Source organism: Cryptomeria japonica, chromosome 6, assembly GCF_030272615.1.
Source record: "Cryptomeria japonica chromosome 6, Sugi_1.0, whole genome shotgun sequence".
In the NCBI taxonomy this organism is placed as follows: domain Eukaryota; kingdom Viridiplantae; phylum Streptophyta; class Pinopsida; order Cupressales; family Cupressaceae; genus Cryptomeria; species Cryptomeria japonica.
The window spans coordinates 37,918,516-37,945,831 of NC_081410.1; the positions used below are offsets into that span (position 1 = coordinate 37,918,516).

Sequence of the window (27,316 nt, forward strand, 5' to 3'; positions counted from 1 at the left end):
GAGTGTCGGGTATATAGACAGTGGGGCATCATTTCATATGACAGGAGTTAGAGAGTACTTCTCCAGCTACAAGGAGGAGAACACCAGAATCCAGATCTCTATGGGAAACTTGTCCAAACTCAACCCAGTTGGGAAAGGGACTATTCAGTTTCAGAGGGAGAATGGCAAGATGATTTCCATTCATGATGTATTACATGTTCCAGGCTTAGGTATGAATCTGATTTCCATATCTGTCCTTCAGGATAAAGGTTACAATGTACTCTTTAGAGGGGCTCATGTGTTGATCAAGCATAAGGATTGGAAATCACCCATAGCAATTGGAGTTAGGAGTGGTCGACTTTATAGGTTGCAGTTTGATACTCCTAAGGCACTTCTGAGCAATAGTAATCTTAGAGATCTTGGAGAGCTGTGGCATAGGAGAATGGGCCATATACATCATGAAGCACTTAAATTGCTTCATGAGACTGTGACAGGTGTTCCAGAGGTGAGCACAGAGCATGATGATATATGTAAGGGATGTGTGTTGGGGAAGTTTGCGAAAGCATCTTTTCCAAGAAGTGACACAAGATCTAAGGGTGTTCTTGATCTAGTACATTCAGATGTATGTGGACCTATGTCAATGAAGTCTCTCAAAGGGTATGAGTACTTTGTTACTTTTATTGATGATTTCTCCAGGAAGACCTGGATATACTTCTTGAAGACCAAGGATGAGGTTTTCAGTCACTTCCAAGAGTTCAAAGCTCTTGTGGAGAATTCGACAGGAAAGAAGATAAAGGTTCTTTGATCAGACAATGGAGACGATTACAAAGGGGAAAGGAGTTCCAGGATTTCTGCACCAAGGAAGGAATCAAACAATCCGCAACAGAATGGAGTTGCTGAGAGGAAGAATCGGTCTATATTGGAGGCAGCAAGAGCTATGTTGCATGACCAGGATATGCCTCGTTATCTATGGGCAGAGGCATGAAGTACAACAGTATACATACAAAATAGAGTTCCACATAAGGTATTGGAGAAGATGACACCAGAGGAAGCATTCACTAGGAAGAAGCCAGATGTCAGTCACTTCAGGATCTTTGGGAGTTTGGCATATTGCAACATTCCTAAGGATACACGTACCAAGTTAGATCAGACTACAGAAAAGGGGTACTTTGTGGGGTACAGTGAAACCTTAAAGGCATATCGGATATTTATTCCAGGGACTAGGAGGATTATAGTCAGACATGATGTCAAGTTCATGGAGGACAACAAGGCATTTAGAAGGTCCAGACATTTGCCAGCAGATGATCAGAGTGAGCAACCGACAGAAGCTCCAAGGATAGCTCAATCGAGTCAAGGGCAGCAAAGCTCAAGTACAGTTACTAGTACAAGCATAGGCTCAGGTACTGAGAGTTCGTAGAGTATGGAGCAACTAGTGCAGCAAGAGATGCATCAAGAAGACATGGAGGTTGATGTTTCATCCTCTACAGTTGGCAGTAGGAATCATGAGGTTCAGCCGACACAAAAGAATACTCAGGAGTTAGTGGGTACTCCTAGGAGTAGTAGACAATGGAAACAACCAGCCAGGTATGATGACTATGTAGCTTTAGTTAGTCAATTGGTAGATAGTGAACCTTCTAGCTATCAAGAGGTTGCACAACATCAGGTGTGGCAAGATGCAATGGTTGAGGAGTATACCTCAATAATGCAGAACGATGTGTGGGAAGTAGTTCCTAGACAAACAGATAGGGTTGTGGTTGGATCACGTTGGATCTATAAGATCAAGCATGGTGCAGATGGTAGCATCGAGAAATACAAGGCAAAGTTTGTGGCAAAGGGGTTCTCTTAGAAGGAGGGAATAGACTATGAGGAGACATTTTCTCCAGTGGCCAGGTATACTTCTATACGAGTTGTAATATCAATTTCAGCGCAGATGGGATGGTAGATCCATCAAATGGATGTCAAGACAATGTTCCTAAATGGCGAGTTGAAAGAGGAGGTATACATAGAACAACCAGAGGACTTTGTATCACACAGTAAAGAGACCCATGTGTGTAGATTAAAGAAATCTTTGTACGAACTCAAGCAGGCTCCCAGAGCGTGGTATGAGCACATTGATAGTTACTTGCGGGAAATAGGCTTTGTGAAGAGTGAGGTGGATGCTAACCTCTACTACTTGGTGGTTGGAGGTGAGATTCTCATTCTTGTCTTGTATGTGGATAACTTGTTTCTAACTAGTTCACTAGGGCTCATAGAGGAGTGCAAGAGGGACCTTGCAGCGGAGTTCGAGATGAAAGATTTGGGACTTATGCACTACTTTCTAGGCATGGAGGTATGGCAGACAGATGGAGATATTTTCCTTGGGCAAGGGAAATATTGCATCGAAATCTTGAAGAGGTTAAAGATGGAAGATTGCAAAGCCATGTCTACACCTATGATCACAAATTGGAGGAAGGTAGACACATCTAGAAAGAAGGATGTAGATCCCACCTTATACAGGCAGTTGATTGGTTCTCTCATGTATTTGGTCAATACCAGGCTAGATATAGCATTTCTAGTTAACTCTCTTAGTCAGTTCATGGTTGAGCCAAAGGGAGTGCATTGGATAGCGGCAAAGCATGTGCTGCGTTATTTGCGAGGTACAATCGAGTATGGGATTAGATATGCTCGAGGTGAAGGAATTAGGTTGATGGGCTATACTGATGCAGATTGGGCAGGCAGTACAATAGACAAGAGAAGCACTTCAGGGTGTTGTTTTAGTTTGGGATCAGGAATTGTCTCTTGGTTCAGCAGGAAGCAGAAGTCTGTGGCTCTGAGTTTAGCAGAGTCAGAATACATAGTAGCTAGCATGGCAACATGTGAAGCTATATGGCTTCGGAAGTTGCTAGTAGCCTTGTTTGGTCAGAAGGTTGAGACTACGGTGATACACTGTGACAATTAGAGTTGCATCAAATTGACTGAGAATCCAGTGTTTCATGATATATCGAAACATATAGACATCAGGTATCACTTCATTAGGGATTGTGTACAGAGGGCGATTGTTCAGCTACAGTACATACCTACAGAGGAGCAGGTAGCAAACATTCTGACAAAGGCACTGGGGAAGGAAAAATTCATCTTCTTCAGAGATAAGTTGGGTGTCATGCAGAACAGCTTCCTCGCTAAGAGGGAGTGTTAATTATGGGTAGCTTGGACAGCTGTTCGTCCTGACCCAGAAATAGAAGCATTAGGTATGGGTAGTTTGGACAGCTATTCATCCTGACCCAGAAATTAGAAAATGGTTATTTTTGTCAGATCCTATTGTTAGGATAAAAACAATTGTTATTTAATAGTGGCTCTTTTTAGGTGACACCTCATAGCCAAAATTAGTTATTGGTTATTGAGTTGTCTTAATCTTAGCCATTGGTTTGAATTAATCTCGGACGTTGGTTTTCCAACAGAGTAGTATAAAAAGGGGTCATGGTTCATTTGGAAAATATGAAGTTTGTGAATTATTTTGCAGAGCTAGCAAATAGTCTTGCAGTGTTAGCAAGGGGCGCAGTGATAGCGTTGGGGATAGAAGTGCAAGAATATTAGCAGGAGAAATTGCGAGATTGTCGGAATTCTGCCAGTGAGAGGCAAGGAATTTTGTATCTCTTAATTTGTTGAAGTTAATATATTTCGCATCTGCAGTACTGGTTTTCCCTTCAGGGTTTTTCTAGGGACAATTGTCTGGAAATATCGTGTCATTGTGTTACATATTTCTTTCTGCCTATTTTTTTTTGTGAAGTTGTAGTTATGTTATTTTCCAATATTTGTTGATCAAATAATCTATTAAAGATAAAAGGTTAATAATCAGTAACTGCAATAGAATTTTCACATACAAGACAACAGATGGTATCGTCAAGTCGCAAGCAATCAAGATAACAGAATAGCATCAACATCAAGAACTCAAGTGGAAATTTTCACGATCTTGAATTTCAGAAATCCAAGAATTATTGCCAGTATAGCAAGATGAAAGCTCAAGAATACAATTGATCAAGACAAGAGTTATTTAAAGTTAGAAGATCAATTTGAGCAAAGTCATCATCACATCAAGAGCTTGATAATGTTGAGTACCAAGAGATATGCTCATTCATTCACACACTTGTGATGAGTTATAAAGATCAAAGCTAGGGTGGGGCTCAACCATCATTTATCCAATCACATTGAACCAAGATAAGGCATCCAGATTCAATGTACTTAACTCATCTACAAAGAGATAACTACCTTATGTGAGCACAAAGTTCGATGTACCTACTATCACCATCCATTGGTTGAATTTGAAAAGAAGTACATGTGTCCCATCAATTATAAATTTATCATTGGTCAAGCATTAAAGGTTTTGTAATGGGTATAACAAACCTTATTTAGGGTTTCTACCTTTCGATCTTGGCCATTGATTGCAAATCAATCTAATCCACTAAATTGTAATGAGAGAACTATAAAAGGATCCACTTCTTCATTTGTAAAGGTTAATAGTAGTAGTTCAATAATCGATAGGGTTCAAGAAAGTAGTAGAGTAGAAAATAGATAGTAAATAGAGTAGATTAGAAAGAGAAGGCAAAGATTGTTGCCAAGACAATGTTGCAAAAGACATGTAAACTTCATTGAAGATATAGTCAAATTGATATGTTGATTCAACAATTTGCATGGTTTCTACTTCTCAATTTTATTTTCATTTTTTCTAGATGAATGGAAGACTTTGTGTATGATCAATAGTGAAATTCTTATATTCATACTACTAACACCTTGCCGATGATAAAGTACCTTGCGTAGTCAACTAGTCTATTTAGCCAAGCTTAACTTCAATTATCGCTTCTTCATTGATATGCATCAACTTGATGGTGTCTATGCTTGTGGTGATGATTTGAAAATCATAAAGCTATCCTTAGGAGATTGCACTAGCCTTGCGGAGATGTTCATTGCATGTTGAAGCAAGACATATGCAAGGTATTATTGTTTATTTTTCTATAATGGAGGGAAACATGTTCATTCAATGTCATTACTTATCCATCTCAATTAGAATACATATTCTTCTCCATATCCACAATCCTCTTCTACACTCTTTAGCATATATCCATCTTTTATGTGCTTGCATAGCCAAAAAAGTCCTCTCAGAGGGTAAGAAAATCCACTCTCACATCAATTCCATGGATTTATATCTAGCAAAGGCACTCCCCTACCCAATATACTTATTCACATCTATGAAATTATAGGTGTGCAATTTTGGTGGATGCTTCCAATGTCTTTTATGACAACTCTCAACCAAGTGTCTATTCATGAAATATGATAATTGGAAATTACTTAAGGCGCGACCATCACAATGTTTTATCAAATGCAATGAACAACTATCTAGTTGAATGAGTTCACTTTCTCCACTATTACCTTGTTATGCATTAACTTGGCATCTCTAAAACACAGATTGCATAACTATGGATAAATTATTAGATGTGAATTTGAGTTCTACAACATTGCTATGACAACCCTAATAAGCATGTAAGCAAAATGTGAAAGACTAGAGAAGGCATGTGGATTGTTTGGCAAAATACATGAAGAAAATGTGGTTTCACGGAAAGCCATGATTATGGGATATGTCCAAAGCAGGTTCTTTGATGAATTTAAAATGGTTTTTAAAGAAATGACCCACAAAAATGTTGTCTCATGGACTACAATCACTACTTGATTCTATAACCATAATTAATTCATATAAAAAGATATCTCCCATAGCTTTTATATAGATTTATTGAAGATAAATATGCTAGTAGCATCTAAAATTGTAACATGTACAAATATTGTATTAATTAATAAATCAATTTTGATTATGTAATAATAATGCATAAATTTTCCTAAATATAATTGAACGCTGATTTTAAAAAGAAAAATTTGAAATACTTTTTTATATTCAGAAATATGTGTCATAGATATGACAATGTGTGAGAAACAATGAATAAATAAATGAAATCATTTAGCTTCTAACATTTTTTCTCTTTTCTTAAACTTTTCTATTCCCAAGTCATATATCCTTTTTCATTTTTTTATAATAGTCATATGTAAATGGCCACTAACAAATTGAAAGAAGAGTACATAGACAAAACATAAGCAATAAGCAATAAGCTACCTCTATTCTAATAGAATATCCACTTGCAATATAATCCATAAACAAGCGATCATAAAATATAATATAATATTAATTATATCAAGATATTCTACAGTGACATAAAATATCTTCATATCATAAATTTCTTGAAATTATTATTTATTATTAAATAATAATTACACCAAGAGGCGTCTACAATGGCATCAAAAGCCTGTGTCAAGTTGTTCCTTTCAATTTCAAATTGACGTCTGAACTGACTGCTACTGGCCGCAGGAGCTACAGTTCACGATTGGTAACTAGCGATAGGTAAAGAGTACTTGCTTCGGGTTCCTGCACATCTTCTAATTGTGGCAGTTTTTCTTGATGTTTCGGGTCGTTAATAAAGGCTTACTGTGGTAGAAATGGGTAAATAAATCAGCCTATGTATCCTCCAGATAACCAAATTCAATTTGCCATGGCGTATTATGTTATCAATTACTCAAATCTACAGATTTGGGAGCTAGCTAAAGTTAAATGAATGAGAAAGGAAATATTTTAGGGTGTATGTTAACTGCGTTGAACTTTTGTCGTGATTCTTAGTTTGAAGAATACTGAAAGATGATCTATCCGAATGCCGATATTTACGTTTATTATAACATTGATCTATTGGACGGTGTTTTTTAATGAAGTTATGGATTGCTTCAGTTTCTTCAGTGCTTGCAATTCTTATGTGTCATTATAGACTCTCTAGAAGCGATCGAAAATCCACTTTTAAGAGCAATGACAGAGAGAATGTGCATCGCACCACAAGAACAATCTCGTCCATTGAAGAAATTTGGTATATGGTAGTATGTTATGACTAAGACTACACAATATTTTTATCTTGATTTTTTTTTACCAACTGAAGTTTGTTGTGAGCAGAACTTGCTCTTTTCCTAATACAACTGAACCTACATGTCCATCGTAAGGACAAGCAATGAGCCTGATTGCATGTGCATGATTATCTTGTATTCTCTCAACCATATATTTGGCAACATTTTGTGCTTCAATCTTCTGTTACGGGCAAGTCCTTTCTAACCTTCGCCTCACTTCAACCTTTATTGGATTCAATGTCGAAATCTAAATACTGTAATTCAAAACTTATCTTAAGCATAATTTAGTGGGAATGCTTTTTTCAAACAAATGAAGTTTTAAACATACATTATGGGAATAATGTCAGATATACAAACAAGTGTTGCAGAGCTGCGAAGTTTCTGGCAGGGTGGAAGAACGGTTTTGTTGTTTGTCTGTTTTGTCTGATTGAAGATTTTGTCAAGCTTTCAATTCAGCATCCTAACTAGTGTGGACAGTTGAACCTTAAGCTTTACTAGCTTCAAAATGGAAGGAGAGGACTTTTGTCTTGCTTTACTCCTGTAGATGGATTTTGCTTTTAGATACCTTCTTCATTTCGTGTGTCTCAGATTGATTTTTAAACTTTCTTTCGATTTGTTTAATTCATTTTATAACATGCCCAGCTAGGTATTGCCTTCTTAATTAACAAATATTATTTAAACTAGGTAAACTGCTTTATAAAAATTAACAAATATGGTTTTCTCTGGTACAATCATTTTACTCGATAGTTATACTACTATTAAAAGCCTCATTCTCACTTGTTCATTTCACAAGTTTTTAGTTTTTGGTATAATGGCTGTGATGTGAACTCCTATAGTGGCATCCACTGAATAGAGAAACAACCAGTAATAATCATACACAAAGACATTTGAAAACTTTAATACATCAATGTAAAATCTTTTGAGAGGAAATGAACAAATTCAAATACTTTCTTGTCTTGCTAGAATTTCTATATCCTCCTTCACAATATCAAAATTCAGTGGTTTAAGACCACAGAGAAAAAAACAAATCAGACTTTTCAAAAGCAAATCAGACTCTTATAAAATGCAGGTAAAAGTGTAAAGATAATAAAGCTCCATCCTTGTTTTCATCTGTGATTGGTTTTTTCCCATTGTTATCACTGGCAGCGCTTTTTCCTTTGCATCAGTAACAAAAGGTGAGTTCCGAAGATTCAGTCTCCTCATTTTTCACTATAGCCCCATCTGCAGCATTCTTTGAAGTTGTCTGTGCCTTCTTTGCTAGAGCAACACTCTCATTCAAGGCACCAGGTTCATCTTGAGCTTTGTAAAGAAGTGCACAACCATACTTGAAATATGATGTAGCACATTCTGGAGCAAGTACACCAAAATGAAATAATCATGTTGCTATAATATCTACCATCAAACGACAGCTTCTGCAAAAAATTTGCAAGGATACAATAAGCATTATATTTAAAATTTTCAAACTAATATTTTAGCTTGGATGCCAATGGCAAGTGTGTATAGCGTAATAGTTTCGTCTAAAGCATCCAATTTGGTAGAAGTAAAATGTAGACAAATATTAAAACAACATTTTATGATGTTCATTATTGACCAGGCTACAATTAAATCACAAGGCATGCATCAAGCTGTAAACATTATGTCCAGAAAAGTTACACCTCTGTTGATAGAAAATTGAGTCTGGCTCTTGAAGACAAATATTTCTAACACACAATGAGCATTTATTCCTATCTCCCCAGTCCATTTTGTTTTGGTTTGGGCTTCATCGGGTCTGCACCAATCTTATTTAAAGCATTTGTTTATTAATACTTCATTTACAACATCCTCAGTGAGGTCAACTACCTTTGTCATATCCTAGACAAACACACTGTCATTGTCCTGCAACCCAACCCTAACTACTAGTTTAATATCCTTGTCCACAGTCTTAATATGAATAGAACCCAAAGACCTTTTAGATAACTGTGCTAGAGAAGGTTGAATGGAATTTGCATGAGTCTTTAAAGATAAGTGACAGGAATTCATTGTCATTTTATAGCAACAGTTAAACTTCTTCCTCCCTGATTCATCCTTCTTAACAAACCTCTATGGTCAAATACAGTCTAAATCAATTAGAGGTTTTTCATCTTCAATGGGCGCTGTCATTTTGAATCCTCAAGAGCTATTTTTCTCATGATATGATCACAAAACAGGGTTACTGGTTTCTTGTTCCTAAAGCTTAGGAATTCATAAGGGACCTTTACTAAACTTTCTATTTTTAAAGGCCAACCTAGTCAAGTGTGGGTTGAAAGTAAACAATTGGCAAAGGAACTCCAATGCAAAAATCCAGTTATCTGTGTCTGTTGGCAGAGCGTATGGGCCAACTACCAATTCAAACAGTTATGTAGTTAGACCTATCTGTATGCCACTATGCAATTTCTTGGCCTTTAGGAGGATACATTCGATTTATTGCTTCATCAATATAATAGTGTGTGTGCTTATAAAAAATTAAGATGTATACCCTTTGCACATACCTTTCATGCTGATCAACAAACATCTTATAATCCTCGCTACTAGAATATGTATAGTGTTGGGATCCTTATATTGTCCATTCACAGTCTAACAAATCCATTCAAATTTGAAAAATGACATAAGTATTTGAGCACCTAATAATACTTGAACTTCAGCACCTGTTCTGTAAGTCCTCATTTGCAAATATAGGGTATTAGCAAATAACAGAGGCCTAATTGTGTATGCTTCAGCACTAGATGCATCAAAGATTCTCAATCAGAATAGGGATCGTAAATTGATGTAGATGAGCTCCATTTGTTAACACGACTTCTGAGAGCAAATTTATAATATCCAATATATTGTACCATTGTATGTGGCAAGACATCTACATTTGCAGATTTATTATTCTAACTATATAGTTTCTCCTTATGATACTTCAGCCTATTGTGGTTTTGATATGGGTAGGTTGTACACCAATCAATAGAGCATTCTAGGATAAATACAATATAGTCCCTGATTTTGTCAGCATCAACATAGGTTCATTGCCCATAGTCCTAGTAGTACCTCTATTGCTACTAGGATTACAGTAATAGATGAACCATTATGCAATACTTGGATTCTTGTATAGCTCAGATATCACCATTGGAACAATAAAACTATACCACGACTGCTTGGATTTCGCATTACTTGTCATGTAAAACTTGTCATGCAGATCTTTTGTAAGTGTTCCCGCCTCACAATCTCCAATTCTTTGCTAGTCATCATTCATTACATCCTCCAGCCTCTTTGTGATGCCCACCTAGTGCATTTATAGTTGCTTTGTCTGATTTTAGTCAAACTGCCTGTGACTGTAGGATCTTCTGTGTCTTGAAATGTTATTTTTATTTTAATTGAGTATTTCCAATTGGGGATTCCATGGCAGAAATCATTGGTGTGGCTTCATCCAGGTGTTATTGGGAGGACCATGTAATCTTTGTTGTTTCTATCAGATGGGAAGCGGTTGGCAAAGAGGCTTATTGCTCTGGGCTCCGTCAACAATGTTTGGCTGGATGGCTAATAATCATTCGACTATACAGTTGATTATCCAAATTAAAAATACTATTATGATGTAAATTAGCCAGCAAAATGTGTTTAAATGCTATTATGATGCCAAAGCACCAAAATGAAATGCAAAGCAGATGGTGATCTTCAAAACCCAGCATCCCAAGACCCTATTTTTTCATGCCCTCCTGCACATTTCAGAGCAATTCCTTGAGGAAATTGTGTTCTCTTGCGTTGGGAACATATAGACCTTTGCTAGCATCCTGCAACCGTAAATGCAACCAATGATAGTATGACAAAAAAATTTAAATTAATACCTGTCTGAAAAAACATGCCACTTCACTAAAGGAAAAAGCAAATGTAAATGGAAAATTAGAAAATGCTAGAATTTGATTGGTTGTTAGCATTTGGTTTAATCACTCTTTATAGGGAAAGCCTCTGCAAAAGTTTCATGCCATGGCTAGCAGGAAGTAATAAATACTCCTTTAAGAAAAGAGGCACCTTCTTATATTTCCATTTGTGTCTTTAGGTTCAATGATCATATGTCTATGGCTACAAATTCTAATAATGTTCATTTTCTATTATTCTCCATTTTCATTTACATTGTTTGGTCTAATCATGTAAGAATGAGGAAAGATGCAAGCATGACCACCTTTGGCCTTGGAAAAGCATGGAAAACTAGACATTTATCTATAATAATGTTGAAACCATCGGAAATTTATAAATTTGGCTATCTGAATTTTTATGATTCTTTTGGATCATATTTGTTTCTACTAAATATTTTTTTGTTTTATATAGGATGTGTTTATATCTTTTCAATATTATAAATCAATAATTTGAAATGATTCTGAATTTGACTTTATATTTTTTTTCATGAATGTTTCAGATTACATTCCATAATAAAAAAATTCTATTGAATAAAATATAGAAAACTTTATTAGATACAATTAGATCTATTGATAAGACAAGGTTTTAAAATGATAACTCTCATCTTATTTACATTATATATATATATATATATATATATATATATATATATATATATATATATATATATATATATATATATATATATATATATATATATATAGGTATGCTATTATTTAAATATTGTCAACTTTAAACGAAAAAGAAAAAATTCTAACAGACTCTGAAATACTTCTCACCACTTCAATAAAAAATGTTAAAAATTCTTTGATACCCAATGAAATTTTTAAGGAAGCCCGCTGCATTGGCTACCTAATTCACACTTTTCACCTTGGAGAAGGAAGGAAAACAAAAACAGGCCCCCCACCACCAAATTCTCTATTATTAGAAATGATGGTATAGATTCATAACCAGGTTTTATGATGTCATTACCAGGAGCCTTACTTTTGTTTTTTTGTCTAGTGTGCATCACCTACAAACACAAGTGGATGTCTGTTGTAACCACTACACACAACTATGTAAAACATGGGCAATGGGCATGGAGATGGCCTTATTTCCAATGTAATTCTAATTTTTTTATAAATCGACTTTAAATATTCCATCATATTTTGTGTGCTTTATAGCTATGTATGTGTGTATTGCTTTCCTAGTTCATTCAATAGTATTGTTGGTGTCATTAAGGTAGTTTACCTTGGTTATTCTTTACCTAGGTCCTATTTACACATCACTTAAGCTTACTTAGGGACCACATACGATTTTGTTGGAGAATCTCCACTTTAGGTGACATTGTCATGTTATTGTTTCCACCTTTAGTGCATTTATCACATTATAATATCCACCTTTCAAGGTTGCAGTTTTTCACCTTTGGTGGGTGATCCAGCTTTAGTGATGTTATCATGTGATCACTTTTCAACTTTAGTTGGGATGATAAGTTGTCATTTTTTTTTGTCTCATGCCATAAGATTAAGACACTTGTCATAATCTTATGCACTCCTATGTTCTCACCTTGGCTACTATATAACCAAGAGCTCTCCTATGTACATGTATTCTATTCTATTGCATCATTGATAGGAATACAATTGATTCTTGTCACATTCTTTCTCTCGTGTTTATGTGCTTTCCATTTGGTCTCTAGATCTTGGGTTGCTACCTTCATAACCAATTCTTACAAATATTTAGCAACGTTATCTTGAACAATAACATTTCATTACTATATTTAAATTGTCTTAAATAAAAGTTTATTCACTTTTCCTCTAGTACAAATTTGATGTAGAAAAGGCTTCATCATTTGAGAAACCTCTAGATTCCTTTCTTTTATAGAATTTGATCCATTTTTCTTCCTTCAAATTGTATAAAACTACTCTTTCATGAAAATGCATGAATCTTTCAATTTACTCTCAAATTCAAAATTCATTTGCATTCTAGATGTTAATATATGTGAAAATCGTATCCTTTTATTTTGATTAACAACTTGCATAGTAGTGATAATTATCAATTTTGAAACTATTTTCATTAAAAGTCAATGACTTTTAACACCATTAGAGTCAAACATATTATCACCTTTTTCAAATTTTCATTTTATTATCTCAACATAATCTCTACAAATAAATACCTTTGTTGAATTGAAAATGACATTAGTCACTTGTAAAATTGGAGATGTTTATCTTAAAATCAGACAAAATAGAAAATAAATTTAGGGTATAAGCAATAGTTAAAACTATGTATATTATTAATCATTTCCTTACAATAGTAATGAATAAGTATACACAATAAGAATTATAGTATGATAGAAGACCTAGTGTGGGATTTGTTTTGTTGATATATGATATGCCACAAAAATATTCAGAAAAAAGTGAAGATGCATTTTTATTGGTTACTTAGAAAAGAGTAGAGCATACAAATTTAGGAATCTAAAATCAAGAAGGAAGATTAAATCAAGAGATTGAAATTTTGATAAAGTGGGAATTTGAAATGATTTTCCAGAATCTATTAAATAAACAACAAGCTCAAATGAATGAAGTCAATCTAGTGTATTAAGATTGCTCAATAATCATGAGGACAAATCCTTGCATAAGTAGGCAAGGAGAAGGATATGAGATGGTTGGACACAACCACTGACTCACCCTCCAAGCATGCAAGACTTGTAGCTCATTTGACAAGTGTATAAGGAAGTGGCAAGTGTGCATGAACAAGGTGTCTCCACAAGAGAGGACACGTGTGTATACCACATGAGGTGAGACAACTAACTCAACTAGCCTAAGTAAACTAAAATTAAGTGTGAAAATGTCAAACCTAGTCTTAACTATTTTGATAATAACCTTGTTTATACTAACATCCCCCCTTAAGTGCAACTTAGGGAGAAGTGAAACAAAAGATAATGGGTCTCAGCTACTAGGCCATGTTAGGTACCCATAAGTGGAGAAAAGGAGAAAACCCAGTGGGAAATAAAACTCCCCTCCAAAAGAGAAATGATGTCTTCAAAGAATGCTCAATGATCTCCAAACCAACGTTGTCATGTGACTAAGATTCAAGAAAAGGGACCATACATGTAAGTGAAAGCTGAACCGATGTGCATCTAATACTCCTGCAGAAGGTGTCAAACTGGATGATGACATAGTCTGATATGTAGACTCATGAGTAACTGTAGAATCAATCACGATATAAGCTAAAATAAACAATGCATGAACAATAATCTCTGAAGACGATGATGATGTGTGAAAGAATAATACAACACACAAAAGCACTCCTTTGACTCTGTTTTATTTTTAAAAACACATAAACCGAATGATGTCCAACCTCTGGTCATGCTGCTAGGCCTCATCCTCGGCGCTCCCAGGAAGGACTCCCTAGCGCGATCTGCCCTCTACCACGGCAAAGACACACGCCCTTTGCCACGACAAAACAGGTCAAGTGCTTCTCGCTATGGAAATCATCTCGACCGGCAAGTATTACACCTGCACGCTCCAAACAAAATGTATTGGCAACCACGCATGTTGATTTTTCACTGCTATTCCACCGCAATCAGTGAGTTAATGAGTCGGGAGAGCTGGGAAGAGGTTGAAGAACAGCACAGGGTCGAGGGTGTGGGAAGTCACCTGAATGGATATTAAACTGGGAATGCTCAAATGGCTTGAATTATCTCACAAAGGCTCTGATATCATCAAATGATTTTCCAGAAAATAAACAACAAGTTCAAATGAATGCTTTTAATCATGAGCACAAATTTTTGCATAAGTAGTCAAGGAGAAGGAGCTGATATGGTTGGATACAACCACTGACTAACCCTCCAAGCATGCAACACTTGTAGCTCACTTAACAAGTCTACCCCAGAGTTTGGCATTCTGTTCTCTGCAAAAGATTCAAAGAAAAAGATTTCATTTTCTGATAAAGTCATAGGTCTATATAAAGATTGGCAAGAGAGTAATGCCTCTATCTAGTAGACCATTCCTTCATGTCTTTGGCGGGTGGTTGGTTCCTACTTCTTGTCGTTTATCAGATATGTAAAGGTTCGAGCCTATCCTGCTTTTATTAATTAGAACAATTTTATGGAGATAAATAATGAAATAAAGTGAGATGTATTAGTTTTTTTAATTTGTCAATAGGCTATTTTTCGTGGGAATGCCAATCAAAAGCCTAAATTCTTGTGCCATTCAAATCGTATTTTTATGCCGATTTTTTGAGTTGGTAGTCTATGTTTACTAACTTCTTCATCAGCACAACTCCATTGCCTACAATCAAGTTTATTTTTATCAATTGAAAACACAAAGAAAATTTTATCATCATCATCATTCAAACAATTATGAAAAGATTGAAGCATTGGTTATGTTGTAATTTTTGTCCCATTTTCATAAAAAATTTACTTTTTTAAGTTTTTGTAATATTTTTGCTAGAAACTCTACCCATTTTCTTTCAGCTGTATATTAAGGGAAAAAACTTGGGCTAAGTCCTTACCATAGTTTTAGTGAATTTTATTTGGTTGAATCTAGATATCTTGTCTGATAGTTTTTTGTTGCCTTTTTTTTCATTGTAAAATAATTACATGTTGATATTTGTTGTTGAATACCCAATTCATTTAGAGTTTGATATAGTTTTATGCAAGGAACTGACTTGTGATTCAATAACAATATCAATGTAGAGCTCAACAATAGTGTTTCATGAACATTCCATCTCTCATATTTTTGTAAATTGTAGGGAGTTATATTTTTTCATTTTGTAAATATTGGTGTAATGTGTTAGGGTTTGTTTTTATGTGTTGATTTCTATTGTCTTTTTTAGATAAAATGTAGATAAAACAACATTGTTCTTTGAAATGTTTGAGTTGGTGCTCAAAATTTCTTCTGTGACCATGCAAATAAGTTAAGATCCTACGATTAGAGAATATTGTGATGTTCATTTATCTTTAATTGCCCCTTCTATTTCAAGTTTTGCTACTTCATCTGTGATTTTCGCAATTTCCTTTTTTTTTGTTTCTACAAATTGTGCTTTCCTAAACTTCATTCTCTTTTCTCTAATTTTTAAATTTTGCATTAAAGAAGTTTTGTTATTTGAGGGAAAATAAAAAGGGCACAAGACTATGTGACTTACCACGAAAAGAACATAGTGGACTCCAAGGTTGTTAAACACATATGAACACATTCCACTTTAGTTTTCATTATAGGTTTTCATTTATGACATTCCCACTTGTGTATAACATTGGAGTTGGATAGTCCTAAATATTTCTCACATGTAATTGCTTTGGCTTCATTAATTACTATAGGGCTATGTTTTGCAACTTATAGAATCCTTTGAACAACAAAAACTTCCTGCATAGAGAAGAGAACAATCAAACTAAGTTGTAAGGTATTTGGTAACCCTATGCATTGGAACTACTCCTAGATGTTGGGCCAGTGTGCTCGCATGCCTTGTGCTTTCACTGGGTTGTTGTGCTCGTGGGTTTGATCATGTGAAGTGTGGGGATGAGGTCCCTCGTTTGTGGCCTCACTGGTTCATAGCTCTAGTCAAAAGTGTTTCACGTGGAGCCGAAGGGCATGTTGTGCCAACATCACCGATCACGTTAAAAAATTTACTAGGCATAATTTAAAAACAAATATCCTGCCAAAGATAAAATTTCTACACATCCATTATTTTTTCTTGGGATTCCTATTATAGGACGGGTGAGTGGATCAAAGAAGCAACTATAGATATTGACCCAAAAATTAGATTGCAAAGACTTCGCCATTGGAGTCATTGTGACACCACTTTTATCAAGAACTTGTTACAGTACTTTGAATCATTCAATTTTCCATGTTTTAAATGTTCATCATAATATTAACTTTTCTTTATGCACATTTTTTTGACTTGATAGCTGATTTGCGCCTTCACCTTTCAAAATTATTTCAAATTTCCAATTCTTCCATTAGTCACATACTGCCTCTCATAGTGCCACCTTGAAGATGTGAAAGCATATTCATTTTACTTAAACATTTAGGGATTCAGTCAAGACTTCACAACCACCAAAAGAAAAATTGTTCTGAGTTTGTGCTTTATGCAACATTCAATTTTTGCACTCTACAAAGTTGCATAATGTTATAAAACATTGTGCAAGCACATCATAATACCAATTTCATCTAAATTTGTTATCCTTCTTTATAAGTGACTACAAAATACCAGACTTTTAGATTGCAAAAATCCTTTATCATCTATTTGGCACAATCCACAAAGTTTTGGACATGACAAATATTTATCATTAAAAGTTTTACTTTCACAATCTACAAATTCTTAAACTAATGGAACTTAAGAATTGTAAATTAAACAATTTTTAATTGTGGCAGCTGTGGATTTTTAAACATGGGCATATACTCTCAGGAAAATGTTCTTCCATAAACTAAGGTTTTTTGTGTTTAAGATACAACACGAATTTTTTTGGACAACATTGACTCCTTGCAATAGTTTGTATTAAGATCTAGGTTTCAATAAAGAAACTTTACATTCTAATAACTAAAATCTCTAAAACTCTAAACGACCCAACGACTAGGGCTTCAATTTTATTGTTCATTTTTTTTTTTGACATTCTAAGAAATACATCAGTTTTTGTATGATGACTTGTTTTGGGCATTTGGAGGTTCAATAAACATACAAATTTCTACTACTAGAGAACATTCTTTTTATCCAAAAAAAGCAATACCTAGGGCATGTTCTTATTCTTTAAAATTTCCACTCATATCTATTCAACTAGGTTGTATTTTTCTTTGTCAAGGAACATACTCATACAAATTTATGCTACTATGTAACATATAGACATTTATAAATGTAAATTAACTTTTGGAGTTTATCATTTTTGTTTTTCTACAAATGTGTAGGCAATTTATAGTCAAGATACACTTTTTCATCTAAAGTATGCACATGATTTCGTGTAGAATAGGGACATTTTATGTTGTTTGGTTTTAATCAAATTTACTTGCTTCTCTTTCTATGGCATATCCTTCCACTTTTTTATAAATAGTGTCTGTCCATATACTGAGAATTGAATCCTCATTGGTATGTGTCATGCTAGGTTTATAAGGTTCTCATAAATTTATGACTCATCACAATGAAGAGAGTGGGATTAAAGAAAAAATGTTGCAGCAAACACTTGCATGTATGACCAAGATTGTCAAATAATTTTTCTTTTAATAATAATTTATATCTTTAATAAATTATGAATAAAAATTGATATCGATCAAAACAAGGTTAACATTTTAGTATTTTAATATATATTATTTATTTATTTTTATTAATGACATAATTTATCTTTTATATAATAACATGTTTTAATTATTTAATATGATATATAATTAATCAACATCCTTGTTATTAAGAAATATATATTATGATTTGTATAATTTCTTATTTTAAAATTAAGTTGCATTCATTTGTATTTAGATTTTTATATTTAAAAATCAATTCATTTATATTATAAAAATTTACTAATAATTATCACTAATAAATTTAAAGTCACCTCCTTTTAGTAGAAGAACTAATTTAATTTAATTTTTTTATTAAGCCGATAGGCTTTTAGTATGAGGTTTTGTTTACGGGGAAAGTGTCAGCCATCCGAAAAATGCATCGGAAAAAAAAGTCGGCTTATAGTTCACTTGTCGGAAAGTTGCCACTTGCTTGGCAATGACATTTATTTGACCGGGCACACATTTATAATTGCAAGTTGGAATGATATTTCACAGGTTGCAAATTCGAAGGTAAGCTCTGGGTTTACACATATCTATTTGTCAACATATTCAGCATCTTATATATCTTCTTTCGAAAGGTTTTTTTTGTGTGATTAATGACCTATTTTGCCATTAACACTTAGCCTTCCTAAATCTTTTTCAAGCAATGGAAATTGCAGTTTACAGAAGAGAAGATAACCGCACAATGCCATTTGCTTGCTATGGTTAAAACCCATGTCGTATCACTGGGTGAAATTGCAGCGAACCTAAAGAAAACCCAAAAACATCGGTTTAATTCACTCTAAAATTCGGATGGAAAAAGGCTTAGGGTTTTGTTCCTTGTTCGTTCTGCAAATCTTTGACATTCGAGAGTTTACACTCATTCAAACACAACGTGATTTAAGTGTTGCAGAGTCCAGTGATGGTTGCTGGAGGAGGTAAGAAGCATCTCCATTGCTATTTTAGGTTTGGTTTTTATTTATATTTAACAATCTAATACATATTTCTGGATTTCATTATTAATCGACGATACCTATATTGTTGTGTATTTTTTCCTGAGCAGACGGAACTTTCCTTGCCTCATGCTTGAAAACAAATTTCACCATCATATCTCTGAATCAAATGGGATTGAATAGAATGAAGCAATAACTCTAGGGAGATTTGTTTTTGTTCGTTTGAGTTTAAAATAATTATGGCATGTTAGGGTTTCGTAAATTTCTCATCCAAACTCTGCCCATTTTTCCTCATTGTTGATGGAATCTTGAGGTAAGTCACTTGCCATTGTTTCAGTGAGTTTAATCTTTTGGAATTTGTACACGGCTGGATTATTTTTTTCCTTGTGTTTTATTTCATCCTAAAACAATTCTTCTATTTTAATTTTTCATTCCCCACTTGACAATAGATCCATTGTTCGCCATTTCTGTGAGTATTGAATTTTGTGTTGTTAATAATTCTGGAGTAATGTTTAATTTCCAATCATTTCAATTCTAGGTTGTTGTTTCATCACTCTCATGGGAAACTTTCTGACTTGTATGGGACTTAAACAAGACATCTTTTTTTTTTAACCTCTTTCATCTGGGTAACGATAAATTTTGTTTTTGAAATGTGAGAGCAAGGGTATGTTTGAAGTAAGTACAAGGCTTGATAAAGTGGTTATTGCATTGGAGATCTTGTTAGATTCTCTGATGTGAAATGGGTAGGATTCAATGTCATTTCATTGGCCAAATTTGCTGGTAAGATTGTTACTGAAGCAAGGATTTGTTTTTGAGCTCGTCTGTTTGGAATAGGGATTTGTAAAAATAGGTGCTAAATCTGAGGGCTTGATAGATATCTTGATGATCATAAATGAGTTTTTTCACATATGGGTTTGAGTTTCATGGTCTAGAATCTAGATTAGTAATGGTACAAGGATTGTTTTCGTTCCCCTTTCATTGGCTAGGGTGTGTTTGCATTGAAATGTGAGAGCAGGAGGTAGGAGGTAATTCTGAATAGTGTAAATGTTTTTGCAAGCTATTTGTTGTGTTTGAGGACTCGATTGATAAATGGATGCGAATAAACTGGGATTTGTTATAATGGGTGGTGGATTATTGAGCAAGTGAAAGATATTAAACCCCACTTTTTTAGAATATGCTATTTGTTGCCTGTGAATTTATTGAAGCAGAAGCTGTAGGGAGATTGGTTTTGGTTCATCTCATTATTATAAAATTTTGGATTTGGTAGGATTACATAGTATTTTTCAAATCCTGCCCGTTCTTCCTCATCGGCATGGTTGATAACTTGATAGCAATACACAATTTCTACAGAATCTTAAGGCAATTCACTTGCCATGGTTTTGGTGTTTTTTTATTATTGGGTATCTGTATGTGGCCAGACCGTTTTTTACTGTGTTATCTGTTAATAGAAGGGATTGCTTCTCTGATTTTATTTCAATTTAGTTTCTCCTCCCATAGCATTGATCCCTGTATCAATTGAAAACACAAGCTGCTTGCTATTTATTGTATAGTGGGTACAAGCCTATTCCTCCATATGTGAATGGCCGTGGTTGCCCACTTACAATTTCCCTAAGTCAGCATTCACAATGTTAAGTTCCTATTAATAACCAATTTTTCATTAGAATATTTTCCACCATGATCGCTCCAAAAATTCTCCTAAACAACAAATTGTCATCTAATCAGAGTCAATCTCTTGTCAAATTTTTCCCGTCACCAAATATTTGAGCCCTATATATTGGTAGAGAAGTATGTAATGCATTGTAGCATTTAGTGAAATGACCATATTAGCATATTAATCTGATTGAATTTGCAAGGGCAGCTGTTTGCTGGATAATATTTAATTTATTTTGAATCATTTAGGAAAGGTATAGGTTAGCTGAATAATTAGCATTTTATTCTGTGATTTGCAAAGAAAGGGGTTTTGCTGGATAATGTGCATTTTATACTGAGTGATTTTGCAAAGCAGGGTTTGGCTGAATAATGATTGTTTAATTCTAAATGAGTATTGCAAAAATAGTGGTTTGCTCAATAACGAGTGAGGTTATTTATATACATTGATGCTGTTTAATTTGAGTGATTTTCTTATGGCAGAGATTTACAGGATGATTATGAGAGGCTATTTTATAATGTGAAGGAATGTCTAAATGTAGTTGTGATGGATTTTTGAAAGGCAGGGGTTTGCTTGTCTAAATGTAGTTTTGACGGATTTTTGAAAGGCAGGGGTTTGCTTGACACTTACCAAAAGGTTATATTCAGAGGCAAACATAGTTTTATTTGGATTATGGAGAATTTGTTTTATAGGTAAAGCTGATATGTATAGGATAATTAGTGAGAGGCTGTTATATGGACAAAGTGAAATTTAAATATACTTTTATTTTGATTAATTTCATTAAGACATGTGTTGTTGGATACTTAGAGAAATAGAACACATTTTTTTAAGTGTGTTGAATTATGATATTTTATAAGACTTGCAAGGCTTGGATAATTAGTGAGATGTTACTTTATAGATAACGGTAAAGGCAGTTTTTGGGTTGTGGTCAATAGACATTCTTTAGTTATATGAGGCTGCCTTTATGTAAGCATTTCACAATGGAATTGATTTTTTGTTTACCATCTATATTATTCAAATGAGGTGGGTAACCCATCAGGGATTCTATTTCAACCAGGGAAACACCATTTAATTTTCCATTTCCTCCTTACTGTTTGAGGTATCTCTTTATCTATATTACACTTCCTCCCATTCGTATGATTACATTGCTGCTTGTGCTTTATTAATAACAAAAAAACTTATTTAATTGATCTTCCAATTTACATACAAAGATAATAGTTGTTCACAACTTGCTACTTTTTTTTCAAATTAGATCTATTAAAAGAGGCCTAATTGCAAATTCCTTGAATTCATAGTTCACTGCACTAAAAATTTGTTCAATAAACAATACAACCTTTCAATCGTGTTTATATTTCCATTTTATACATGATTTCTAATGAATATTTTGACAATTGTAGGCGAATGTCACAAGTTCTGCTCATCTCATACAACAAATTCCCGAGATTGATGCTTAACACCCTCTCCGAGACCAAAATCAACTGGTATGCCGTTCTCCCTTGCATTAATAAGATTCTTTGCATTCTTCTTTCTCATTTTTAACTATTCTGCTCTGCTAATGATGTTCCCTATTTCAATTCACTACTTCCTTTCTCACTTTATCAGTAGTATAACTAATTATTGTCATTTTGTTTCACAAATAACATTACTCTCAACCTTTCTCTTTTGTGAACGACCACCACCACATACTCTTCTCGGTTTTCAAATCTTTGCCTCTTCTTGATTCTATTATATTCGAATTTTCTATTTTACGACGTTTTGCTTACGTCAAGATATTATCGTACTGTGCAAACCTAAGTCCCATGTGTTAACTTTGGTGTTCTCTCGTTTAGTGGAGTTCATCATTTAGTGGATTCCAACTCCCATATAAGTTTTACTTGTAATTTTTTAATAAGATGTTATTTGTTTCAAGGATTATTTGTTCAACAATCTCCATTGTTATTATTTAAATATTCTCAGAATGCTCCATCTCTGGCTATATAAATTCACATTACAAATGTGATGTACCTATCTTTCATTTAAAATGGTAACGAACATACCTCCAACTTTAGAGATGATTTTAGGACAGCATACTGTATGGTTAGATAGAATCCTTAAGATATAAATAAACAAGAGATCCTATCATTGACTAGCAATTAAAACTTGGTTGGCACTTAGAATTATATGTTTCATAAATTCAATAGTTCATTATTTTATAAATCGGTATGCTTGGAAAAATGGTTTCTATTATCACATTAGAGTCTAACAAACTACTTGAGATGGTGAGCACCGAGAGTATTTAATTATATTTTGTTCATAGATAACCTCTTTTTCAAATACACAATGGGTGCTTATCTTCACTTCAGGAAATTGCTTCTGGTTTTGGTCATGATGTAGATGTGCCTAGGCATACAAGTAGAATGTTACTGTATTTAATAAAAGTCGCTTTTAAATGAATATACTTTTTATTCCAGTAACTTATAATCTTCACTGGAACTTCCTTTTTTGAAACTGCTCTGGGGATTTGGAAAACCACTTTCTGGGAAATAAATAGACTATTATGAGATAAATGAAGCATTCTCTGTAAGTTTGATTTCTGTAAATGCATACTTTGCTACAATGCATCATTGCCAATCTTAATGATATTTAATTTTGGACATACTACTTTGTGCTACACATTTTTTTAAATGGCATCCACACAACACTCCACAGTTCGAACTTATATTTTCAACGATTTAGAACAACTCTTATATTTGAATTTTTATTCACTTGTTTAGACTTCGTCATACAATGTCCACTTCCCACTGTTCCATTTTACTGCAAGAAAATTGCTTTTCTATATTAAAATATTTCGAAATGCTTGATTAACAATCTCCTTTTATACATTTCTCTCCTTCTCTTCTACTTCCCTAATAAATAAAAAAGATCAAATATAATGAGTGGTACACTTTCAAAAGTGCCCATCTTCCATTTACACAAACTTCGCCTATCGGCTTCCTGTTGCAGGCACAAAGCGTGCAACTGCTAGTTTAACAATTTTTACTGATAGGGACTTGGCTGTGCAGAGTGTTTGGTATTAATTGGCAAGCATGTGATTGGTAGTAATTGTCTAGCATGTGATGAAGAGGAAGACAAGTAGGAATTGATAACTTATCATTCACGTAATCTTCAATGGCGGGGTGCTTTCTACATCGTCAGATTATGGCATCCTCTTTCTCTGGGCCGTCGATTTCGCCAAATTATTCTTTAAATGCAAGAGTTAGGGCACATTCCAAATGCACTACTTTACTTCAATGCTTGTGTTGTAAGCTTTCTTTTAACTTTTGTTTTTCAGTTTAGGGTTATTTTGCAGACAACCTCGTTACGACAATCAATGGAATGTTATTCTGCAGAAACTTCAAATACCTCAAAGGTCTGTGTAATTCTGTTTATAGCTTTTTACTGCATTCACTGACAAATTTTATTGCAGCAGTATGAAATTTTTGACATAGCTATGGGCAATTTATTTTATTGAACTAATACATGTATCGATTCTATTTTATTTTATTATTGCAATTAGTTTTCTGATTGATTTAAGGTCAGTTTCAAATTGATTTAAGGTCAGTTTCAAAACCTTCGTTTCTAATTTATTTTATTATTGCAATTAGTTTTCTGAGTTTCAAAACCTTCACTTCATATTATATTAGAGTAAGTAATTGGTTTGGTTTATAGATTTCATAGTTTATATCTTTCTAACAATTGAACATGTCAAAAACTAATTCTTGTTTATTTTTTAATTTAATGTATATAACTATGATTTATAAGATATTATAGAAATAGATTGGGAAGAGTCAGTTGGATTATAATTACAGTTAAAGATAGAATAGATGGAAAGGAGGCTAAGAAAAAGATTTATATCACATTATTTCATATTCAAACAATTTCTAAATAAGAACTTAATCTTCATGAATTGTAGGCATAAATATAGACAAAGATGCATAGAAGACCTTATAAGAAGTTTACGAAAGAAATGATCAAAGTCAAAGTTGTTAATTGCGTGCGAGTAAAGGATGTGGATAAAAAAAGGGTACTTTGGAAGAACTTTGTGAACAAAAAGGTTTTACATAAAAATGTGTTGTTCTCTAACATCAAGATGGAATTATGTTGATTCTCTTATGTCTCATGAAGAAAGACTCAGAGACGTATTTGGAGGAAGTGATGATATATATTTTTTGCAAAATTTTAGATCATAAAGAACAAAGGTATCAATAGTAGAAGCAACAAAATACAAAATACAAGGAAAATATAAGAACTAGAATTACTCAAGGTAGATAGACATAGAATAGATTATAGTGCAAGAAGTGGTAAAAGTAGATTGGATAAGAAAGTATTCAATTTTATCATTGTAACAAGCATAATCACTATTAAAGGGACTACATACTAAAATCAGGTAATAGCTAAAAAAGTGTTCATTATGCTCATTAGAATGAGGAGGCTTCTCCAAACCATTTATTATTATCTTGTGAAAAAGCTCAAAAAGGTTCAAAAGGGGTTTAGTATTTAGATTCAATTTATTCTAATCACATGTTAAGGAATAATGATTTTTTCAACAATTGATAAAATTTTCAAATCTAAAATCAAGATTGGTGATGATAAATCCTTAGAGGTTGTGGTAAAAGGAGCTATGTAAATGCATAATTTAGAATGTACAAAAAGTGTTAATGATAGTTATTACTCTCTAGAGTTTATATAATTTATCAAGTGTGAACAATTGTATGAAATGAATTATAAAGTAGTGTTTAAAAATAGGAAATATAAAATATAGGATAAGATTAAAAGAATAATTTATTATGGTTGTGGTATGTCAAAAAGTAGAAATTGTCTGGTGAAAACTTTAAACATAGCAATTGTATTGTCAATATGGCATATGAAGACAAAATTTGGTTGTAGTTATAGACACTTCACAATTTATAGTTTGAAGATACTAACATCAAATGAATTAATTTATGGTTTTTCTAAGGTTGATGAAAAAAAGGAGGTTTGGGAAGGATGTGCTGAAAACAAACATATAAGAGAAAAATTTCAAAAAGGAATTGCACGAAGAGCCCATTATCCATTTTAGCTACTTCATTCCAACATTTGTGATTCTATGCAAATAAAATTTGTAGATAAGTGATTATATTTTATTATTTTTATTAAATATTATTTACAAAAGTGTTGGGTTTATTTTTAAACATAAAAGATGAAGCCTTCGACAAATTTAAGATATCTAAATATCTCATGGAAAATAAAAGTGGTTGCAAAATAAAATGCTCAAGGCTCAAACACTAATGTGAATTTTTTTCAAGATATTTTATCAATTATTATGATCTTAAAAGCTTGGCATTAATTACACACCTCATAAAAATGGAGCATTTGCAAGGAAGAATTATACAATGGTTAAATAGCATAGTTTATGCCACAATCAAAATGATTGAGAAACTTATATTTAGTTGATGCAATTAATTTATACAAAGTGTATACTCCCAATTGAAATCCTATTACTACACTTCATAAGATGACACCTTATGAAGGCTAGGATGAAAAAAAAAATCCTAATGTTAATGATTTCTATTTTTCTTGTTGTTTAGACTACACTCATGTAGCTAATTAAAAAAGATGAAAATTAGATCCAAAAAGCGAATCATGTGTTTTTGTTTGGTACAATGATCAAAGTAAAGCTTTAGGATGTGCAATCCTCTTACTAATAATATTAGTGTGTCATGAGATGTGATTTTTGACGAAGGTGAGCTTAATGCCATAAAAAAAGGTCATGTTGAGAATTCAAATTCTTCTTTTAATAGTGATATATTGATAATATTTTTATTGAAAAGCCAACTAATATTTAGTTCCAAGTATTAAAACTCCACTAAGTATCCTCTCTTCTTATTCTATTACAAGTTTAAATTCAAGTCCAAGTTCTCCAAGAGAGATATGCATTCTATGTGAAATTTATCAAATTACAAGTCAAGAGCATGAATAAAATATATGAAGATATGTGATTAATGTTTCTTTACTTTCAAAAGTGGGGACTTCTGGAGATCATAACTATTGACTGTGGAGCTTGATTGGGATAAACTTTTATGTGGAGGAACATCTCAAAGAGTTGAATAAAATACCAATTGTAATTGTTGGATTGGACAACATCTCAATAATATTTTGTGGCCAAATTCCTTGATATGAGACCTCAAATTGGACTTTTAGTATTTTTTAAAAAAAATTTCCCAATTTTTAATTTTGAATATCTTTTAATTATTGTGTGTAATTAGTACAAGAAGTTGACAAATAGTGTCACTCTAGTTTGGTTTCAATTATTAGTAACTTTCATAACCATGCAAGTAAGCATGAAAATCACCCAAAAATAGAAAATTAATAATCCTGCAAAAATATACCAAAAAAAGGATTTTCAAATTTTAGATATAAGGAGTTTATTTCTAGTTGTAGAAGTGGGATGGAAGTAAAATAATATCAAAGAAATATTTTTTTCTTCTTTTTTACCTTTTTTTAAGAGGAGTGGGGGAGGGGGGAGGGGCAGTAAAGCACATAAGCGCATAATATTTATTAATAAAAATAACTTTAAATATTTAGATACCATAAGTTTGACAACCAAATTGAACCAAAAGTAACCAGAGAACTAAGTT

The 27,316-nt window shown here is 33.3% G+C and overlaps 1 protein-coding gene across 1 annotated transcript in view; it reads left to right on the forward strand.

Annotated features, from left to right (window-relative positions):
- Positions 1-24,198, forward strand: part of LOC131027715 (uncharacterized) — a 110,829-nt gene extending 86,631 nt beyond the window's left edge. Inside the window, exons 4-5 of the mRNA XM_057957801.2 lie at positions 22,079-22,162; positions 23,723-24,198. Of these exons, the coding sequence (XP_057813784.1) occupies positions 22,079-22,162; position 23,723 (85 nt within the window). The 3' untranslated portion in view covers positions 23,724-24,198. The remainder of the gene's footprint in view (positions 1-22,078; positions 22,163-23,722) is intronic.
- Positions 24,199-27,316: the final 3,118 nt, after the last annotated feature.